This window comes from Sardina pilchardus, chromosome 8 (assembly GCF_963854185.1).
Source record: "Sardina pilchardus chromosome 8, fSarPil1.1, whole genome shotgun sequence".
Lineage (NCBI taxonomy): Eukaryota > Metazoa > Chordata > Actinopteri > Clupeiformes > Clupeidae > Sardina > Sardina pilchardus.
Window position 1 is genome coordinate 16,291,011 of NC_085001.1, and position 8,688 is coordinate 16,299,698.

The following is an 8,688-nucleotide window of genomic DNA, read 5'->3' on the forward strand; positions in this document are numbered from 1 at the left end:
GGAAATACTTCAATTTGGCAGAGTGGGGCGCAAGACAGCTCCCTGGCCCGGGATCCAGAAAGTGCCCGCAGACCAACAGGCGTATACAGCACAGTCCACTCAGGCATCGTGCGGCGGGAAGGGCATATTTTGCCACTCTGCCACATGCAATAAAACACGGGGAGAGGTTCTCGCGGCCAAAGCAAAGGCGACGTTTCCTGACATTACCGGGCTGAAAAGTTGTAATGTCCTGGCACCGAGCGAGCCTCCTCTCAGGACTCGTTACAGTGGAGCAGGAGGCGGGCATGGCCCGGCCGAGGTCTTCAGACAGATGCTCTGGGTCAGAGCACAGCTGCATGCCACGTAAATGGATGGTCATTAAGAGGGTTTCGTTTCCATAGCAAAACAAAAATAGCTTCAAAAGCATGCTGTCACAGCCATTTATAATACAACAATATAATCATGACCAACATGAGACATAGGAAACACTTTTTAAGTCATAAATTAAATTGTAGAACCGGCGGTATCGTATAAAACTCAAATGATACCCAACCCTAGTGACCGCAATGTAATGCAGTATGTCACATGCAACATACTGTATAGTTGCATTGTTGGGCCTGACCAACAACAACAACAACAACAACAACAATATAACATTTATACAGTGCTTTTCACGATACTCAAAACACTTCACAGTGACGGGGGGAGCCTCAGTGTAGCTACGCTAATGTGTAGCACCCACCTGGATGATGCCTGGCAGCCATTAAGTGCCCGAGCACAGGAACAATACAGAAATATCTATCTGACCGTTAGTTTCCTACAGTATACCTTTCACATGCCTTTGTTTCTGTCCCAGCAGTTTGAACAGCTTTCTGCTCTCTATACAGACGGCGTGGACAGGTTTTACTCCAGCCTCCACCGCACCAGAAACTTTAAGAACAGACTTTCCATCTGTAATCGGCAGCTGGCTTACTTCCGTCCTCCTTCACAAGAACATCGGTTGCTTTTCACCTTTTTAACGGAGTGTGATGTCTCCTTAAAGCAACTCCACAAAGTACCACGAGCAAAGTCTGAATCACAAAAAAAAGAAAACTCCTGCTTTTATGACTCACGTACGCAAAACACGAAGCTCAGAGCTGAATAACAAGCGCTGAGAGTTTTACGCCGTTCATCCTTTCGGTTTAGCATCTCTCCCATAGGGCTAACAAAGTCTGTAATCATTTGTGACAGCCAGTCATACGGCACAGCGTCCTATTCAAGGCACACTCTCAATTATGGGGCCCTGTGAGCGTCACCCTGGTGTGGCCGTGGTCCCTTCGTCGCATCTCTTCCATGCCACGGCCTGTTTAACAAACACACACGGTGGTGGCTGTTTTCCCTGGGCCGGGGCGATGGGCGACAGCGAAAGAGGCAAGACGCGGAATGACCATGTCAGCAGAGCAGAGTCACACCTGCGCCTGTGTGTGTGTGTGTGTGTGTGTGTGTGTGTGTGTGTGTGTATCTAGGTGTCTGTGTGTTTGTGCATATTGCATGCTCAACCGCTACTGTCAAGCCCAGGGCTGGTGCGCTAACCTTCGGCTAGACACTGGCATTGGTCCAGATGGTTGGCCTGCCTGGATGTCTGGCAAGTGTGTGTGTGTGTCCATGTGCATGTGGTTGCATGTGTGTGTATGAGCACTTTATCTAAGATGATGAATAGCCTCTATAATAGTTTTGTAATCTTCAGTGGGCCCTGAAACACAGCGGACATGTCAATCGAATCTCCCCCGCCCCGCCCCTCTCTCCTCATCTCCTGTCATGTAATGTATAGTGACCCGGCATATTCATCAGGAGGATTTTGAGAAATTAGATTTCATTTCATTTGTCAAAATCAGATAGCAGCAATGTTCTACCTGAGGTCTCTGGTGTACGTGACCGGCCTAAACGCGAAATTGAATGTGAAGGCACAAACCCACGCTAGTTAAAATCGCTTTTTTTTCTCCCTGTTTTTGTACAAACGAGAAGATGACAGGAGACCTCGGTGGAATGAGAGAGGAAATGATCTCTCAACAGGCAGAGATATACTCATAAAGCCCAAGTAATGTGGAGCGCGGAAAAGCACCTGCCTGCACAGTCCCCTGTCGGTCTGCATGCTCACTTGTAGATGCCCTTTAACAATATTATAATGGCATCTGTGTCACTGGACCGAGGGAGATGTCTCTGAGGCCCGTGGAAAATTGAAGGAGCCTGCAGCCGAAAATGGAGAGCCCAGGACATTTAACACGTCGGCAATCTGCTGGGAGCTGTCCGGGAAGACGTGCAAAGAGGAGCTCCGAAGCAGGACAAATCAATGAGTCTCTCTCTGTCTCCCTCCCCCTCTCTCTCTCTTTTTCTCTTTCTCTCCCTCTATTTCTCTCCCTCTCTCCCTTCCTCTCTCTCTCCCTCTCTGTCTGCCTCTTTCTTTCTGCCTCCTCTCTCCCCTGACTTCCCCAAAGGCAAAGACAGGCTCTACAAAGAACATCTGAATCTACCTAATGGAATGGAAAATTGGGGGAAATGGGGATCTTTTCCCACAGGGATCTCCTTTTCCTCTGTACAGTTTTCACATATTTAACACGCGGTCTTACTGACTGTGACTCGTGACCACTCGCTCGATCGGCTCGAAAGGGAAAACATTTACACGCAGCTGGCGTTCTCGAGGCGCTGGCGACGGAGGGACATACCCCCCCAGACACACACACACACACACACACACACACACACACTCTCTCTCCCAGAGAGTCCCAGTTTCCGGCCACAGTTTTTGCCTTCCATACACACAGACACACAGACACACACACACACACTCTCCCAGAGAGTCCCAGACTCCGGACACAGTTTCTGCCGTCCATACACGAACACAGACACACAGACACAGACACAGACACACAGACACACAGACACACAGACACACAGACACAGACACAGACACAGACACAGACACACACACACACACACACACACACACACACACACACACACACACACACACACACACACACACACACAGGCACGTCTCCTCTGCCGGGTGTTATGCTCCCATTTCTGTGGATTCCATTACGTCAAGCCAAGCCATTCAGTTAGCTGTCTTTTTCTGAGGGCAGTGTACTTTCATTATCACCCAGATATAAAAAAAAAGAAAAAAGAATGAAAAAAAGACGTTGTTTGAGTGTTGCAGGATTTATAGAAAGGGCTAATCAAGCATGGCAGGCCAGCGAGAGGACAGACCCCTATGGTGAAGCTTTTAGATTGTTGATGTATAGAGTGGCAAGCAGCGTGTAGCCTGATAAATTAATGGACTGGAAAACTAATTCTTGCATGGAGGTAATAATAATTATGAGAGATTGCCTCAGCCTATTATTATCAATACACAGAAAGAGCAGTCTCTCTCTCTCTCTTCCCTTCTTCCCTCCCTCCCTCAGCCCCCTCCCTGTTTCTCTCTCTCTCTTGCTCGCTCTTTGAATGTGTGCATGCTACTGTATATAAAATGACAACAAAAGAGAGAGCGAGAGAATGGAGTAAAGGTGAGAGGGGGGGGAAAGAGTGAGCAAGAATGAGAATGAAAAAGAGAGAGTATGTGGGTAGGGAAAGAGTAAACAAGACAGCGCAAGCACACTTTTAAGCGCCTGGAGAAATCGCAGTTCATCTTGATGCACTGGGCAAGTGTGAATCAGAGGCACTTGCTACATTGAGGTCACCTTGGTGTCAACGGCTTGAACAATAAAGACAGTCGCAGCGCATGTGAGAGAAACTGGTTGCTAATTACAAACTCTAAGCAAACTCTAATGCTCAGTCAAGAGAGGTGAAGGGCCTGGAGCCGTTTATTTTCTGGTATGCCAGTGAAGAGCTGTGTGTTTTTGAAGGAGAGTCAAACGTCACAATGTTTTTGGCATCAGAGGGTCAAACTGGACAGGTGATTCTTCCTGCCGTGCACCCATAATTTGCACTAAAAGCTAGCACGCCAATCTTGCTTCCCGAATGCTTAACTGAACACAGGCGGCCAATCCCCCGAAATCTCATGTAAGCTGTAATGGAGACACTTCTGAAAAAAAAAAAAAAAAAAACACTAACGCTGAGTGGGATGCTGCGTAGAACTCTCCACGATGAATCATACATTTTCATACCGCGCTGTCAACACGACAATAACTCGGCGCAAATGGATGAACAGAGACGAACGCACGCACGCAGAGCCTCCGAGATGGTTAATTAGCATAAGAAAAGATCGGCCCGGTCGTCTCGTCGGGATAATACGAGCAACGACATGAAAGCAATTAACCTGCTTTTCCTCTTAGATATGGATGCTATACCGAGCGGGAGGCACCACACCACTCATTTGTCACGCAAGAGCCTGGCTCATCGAGATGAATTTCTTTAAAAAAACACCAGAACGTCTAGACAGGCCCCTGTGGTCAGACTATCCGCTCCACTTCCTCCACAATCCTGGGCCTAAAAAGTGCCACGAGAAAAGGCCACACATGTGGGGCTTTGTGCAGGAACAACAACGGCTTCTTAATTCCTTCAGAAGCAATTATCTGAACTGATTAGAGGAATCTTACTAATGTAATTACTTTGCACTTAAAGATTCATTTCATCTTCATGGGCATGGCACTGTGTGTTTGTGTCGGCTGCCATTATCTCTAACAAGATCTGACAATTTAATTTGTAATCTAATGGCAGAAGCGGGGCCCTGGATGGGGGGGTGGATCTGGTGCTATCATTAAGGTTTGATGTCGCGCAGGCCTGCCATAGGGACGTCGAGGGAACGGCTACTCCTCCTCCTCCTCCTGCTCTTCGTCAGCTCAAGGACAGGAGGTTGACCTCGCTTCACTCTCATCTCTCGCACTCATCCAATCAAACTGACCCCCCGAGGGCCCATTCATTTTACAGTAGGGTACCCAGGTCCTCCGCCTTTAACGGCGGGCGGCGGCCGAGGAGCTAAAACGTGATGACTGCCGCCATAATCCGGGATCCCCCACAGGAGACAGAGGTAGGAGTGGAGCGCCTGTGCGGATCTGGGGCTAATTGATCTGTATTCCGCGCGAGACAGAGACGGATGAGATCCCGCATCGGAACGTGCGCAGGCCCTGCCGTATATGCATCCAGTAATTAACAAGAAAACCAGTAGAAAGACTGGATTAATTAAGGTCGGTGCGTGCGGGGGGGGGGGGGGGGGGGGGGGAGGGGGGAGGTTGCACAGTGCCATTCCTCAACTGCTGCCACACACTCGAGCGAAAAGAGATAAACAAACAATACTGAGGCAGAAGGGAGGGGGGAAAAACACTCACATCATCTGCAAAGAGCTCTATGTGTCTCCAATGGGAGGCTGATGGAATTCATTAGGTTGCTATGATTATCAATTAAAATCAGTCCGCTTCTCAAATTAATGTAATTAACTCGCACACCTGAAGGGGGGAGCTTGGCTAACCAGCGGACGGGCTGCGAACTCCAACAGGTGCAGAGGCCCGGGGCTGGCATGGGACTCGGAGTGAACGAAGAGACAGAGAGCAAGAGGGAAAGAACGACAACAAAAAGAAGCGAGCAGGAAAAAAGGAGGTGGTGATGAAAGTGAATAACGATAACGCACTCTGGTTTGAGTGAGGGGGGGGGGGAAATAAAAAGTCTCTACTGTGAGAAAACCCCTGTGGATATAAAAGCAACCGCTCCGGATCTTCCAGAGAGGCTGAGTGTGCTTGATGGGTGCCCAGCGCAGGGCTGAGCAGTGCCGTGAGATCGGGTGGGAAGGTGCCACCTACCCTGGTCACGCCACGGCCGCGGTCCTCCCCGTAGTTGGTGCCCAGGATCTCAAAGAAAATGTTGGGGTTGGTGCCGTTGTCGCTGAACTCCAACAGGTTGGTCAGAGCGGTCACTCCATTCTAAAGATGAGGAACACATTTACATGAATGTATTTACAGTCATTACATTTCACTATATTTATCCTACTAGTCTATGCACCACCTGTCTGTACTTTGTTTATTACATTGCACTTTTCTGCTGTTTTGCACTTCTGGTTAGATGCAAACTACATTTCATTGTCTTTGCAATTGTACACTGTGCACAATGCCAATAAAGTTGAATCGAACATAATTTGGGTCACAACAGTCCATTTGACATGGTTACCAGAGGCAAGCTACAGTAAGCTGTGCTACAGATCAGCACAGACACACAGATTCTCACACACATACACTCAAAGCATCAAAAAAGCACATGATAAAAGACATGAAAGACTGACATTACAGAAAACCCTTAGAAAAAAAAAAATATTATTTTCTTTCAGCGTTTTCTAAGGAGAGCGCAGGGTTTCATTTGACTTTTGTTGAGTCCGGTGGCTATTGGACTGGAAAGGATCTGGCTGCCACAAGACAGGGGATTCTGTGCAACTATTTGTCAGGGTTACCTACTTCACTTGGCAAATACGGGAGCTATTTCCCATTCTGAACTCCTAATTCTGCACTGATTTGCGCAGAAGAAATGTCGTCTTTTTTCCCCTGTCACATGTTCATTTGCGACGTGTTTTGAGGATCTGGCTACATTAATCATGCTGTCTGCTATCAACTCCCCTCACATATGGGAGAGCAGAGATAAACCAAACACACACACACACACACACACACACACACACACACACACATACAGATACGCAGAGGCACTCAAACAGAAATTCACACAAAATGGTAGCACCATCAGATCCCCTACAGCTAGCGCCCGCTTCTAGCGCAGTGCGTCCGGAAGCACGTCCTGCTGCAAACAGGTGCAATTAACAAAAAGATAACTGTGCCGAACGTGTTGGGCCAATACCGGGCTGTCAGAATTAATTAGACAGCCAATTATAAAAGCTGATGAGCAGTTTCCAAATGAGTTCACCTAGCACTGTATTGAAAAGCCAATAAACACAAACTTCCCTTTAATTAAGCCCCGCCGAACGGTGTTCCGACGAGGCCACTGCAGGGGGAATAAATTGTCAGCCCATTTATACAGCTGCTTTATGGCGAAAAAACAAAGCGCGCCGCGCATTAATATGATCTATAGGGGCGATTACGGGGCTCTGGGAGAGGCCTCCGCAGGATCGGGCCCAGAAGCTCCACGCGTGTGTGAGGTGGATGAATATAGGTGGGCGGGTGAGGCTGGGGGGTCCCGGGAGGGTGGGGGGGGGTGGTTGGCACAGGTGGCAGGGCAGGGAGAGAACAGCCGGAGCCGGGGAGAAGCAGGTGACGCAGGTGAGAACGCTGGGTGGCAGACAGGTGCGCTGTCCCGCCTCCGTGCGCTTTTCCTGAAGAGGTCACAGTGTCTGTGCGCGCATGGTGTGATCTCTCTCTCTCTCTACCTCCGACTCTCTCCCAAGTTCTCTCTCTCTCTTTCAATCTCACCTCCTTACTCACTCGCTTTCCCGCACTACCCTTTCTCTCTCTACCTGACTCTCTTCTTCTCCCTTCTTCATGCTCCTCCTCTCTCTCTCTCTCTCTCTCTCTCTCTCTCTCTCTCTCTCTCTCTCTCTCTCTCTCTCTCTCTCTCTCTCTCTCTCTCTCTCTCTCTCTCTCTCCCAGAGTTCAGTAACCTAAGCTGCTCCTTCCCCAGGCCTCAGGGCGACATGTTTCCTGCTGTGAGCTCCTTTCTATTACTGTACTGCTCTCTCTCCTTCACACATTCTCTCTCTCTCTCTCTCTCTCTCTCTCTCTCTCTCTCTCTCTCTCTCTTCAAGCACTCTACCTGCCTCAATCGCTCAAGCACCCTTTGTTGTTTTCTTTGTCCTCTCTTTTCCCTTAAGGGACGCACAGAGGATCACATCTCATGACACTCAGGGTGCCCTCCCCAAAACCCACACACACACACACACACACACAATGACACCTGGCGCACACACACACACACACACACACACACACACACACACACACACACACACACACACACACACACACACACACACACACACACACAGACAGAAAACTCCACATACACACACAATTTCTACATACTAGTGTAACAATGTTTTTATGTGCAACAGAATGTGCTGTATCTGCTGTTGGTTCTACATGCCTGTACAATAAGGCTCAAGGGCATATTCAGTTATAATTGGGTACATGAATTGTGCCACAAACTAATAGCTTTAATCACACCTTCATGGCTACACATTGATTGTCTGCGCGCACCCACATCATTACAATAATGCACTCTAGGTTAACACATGTACTCCACTCTCTAACAAGAATCTACACAGTTTTCAAAAATAGCATGAAGAAGCACTATTTGCTTTCGCTGAGGTAAACAACTTTTGTGTTGTTGACCGAACCCGGCTTTGACTGTTTGCGGTGAGGCCGGCTCTTTTTTTGAACACATGATGAAGCATGGTGGTCAGAGTGGTCACACACACACACACACACACACACACACGCACACACACACACTTCCTTACCTTCTTGACAGTCTCCAGCATGGAGCGTCCGCCCTGCCAGGGCTTGGAGCCCTTGCGGATGCAGCTGAGGCTGGCCATGCTGTGCCACTTGCGGTCCTCCAGTTTCCTGTGGAAGGTGTTGGCCAGCAGCAGCACCGTGTCGTAGATGTAGCGGTTTGTGATCTGCCGGCACATAGAACACAAAGAGAGAGGGACAAGGACAGAGAGAGAGAGAGAGAGAGAGAGAGAGAGAGAGATAGATGTTTAACCTCCACTCCAAATCTTCAAACCATGGCCATTGA

General features: G+C 48.7%; 1 protein-coding gene across 1 annotated transcript in view; it reads right to left on the bottom strand.

The window, feature by feature from the left end:
• The window catches only part of grid2 (glutamate receptor, ionotropic, delta 2), a gene marked incomplete in the record, with an annotated part of 320,406 nt that overhangs the window by 100,934 nt on the left and 210,784 nt on the right, over nt 1-8,688 (bottom strand). Inside the window, 2 exon segments of the mRNA XM_062542969.1 lie at nt 5,751-5,870; nt 8,408-8,569. Coding sequence (XP_062398953.1) covers nt 5,751-5,870; nt 8,408-8,569 — 282 coding nt within the window.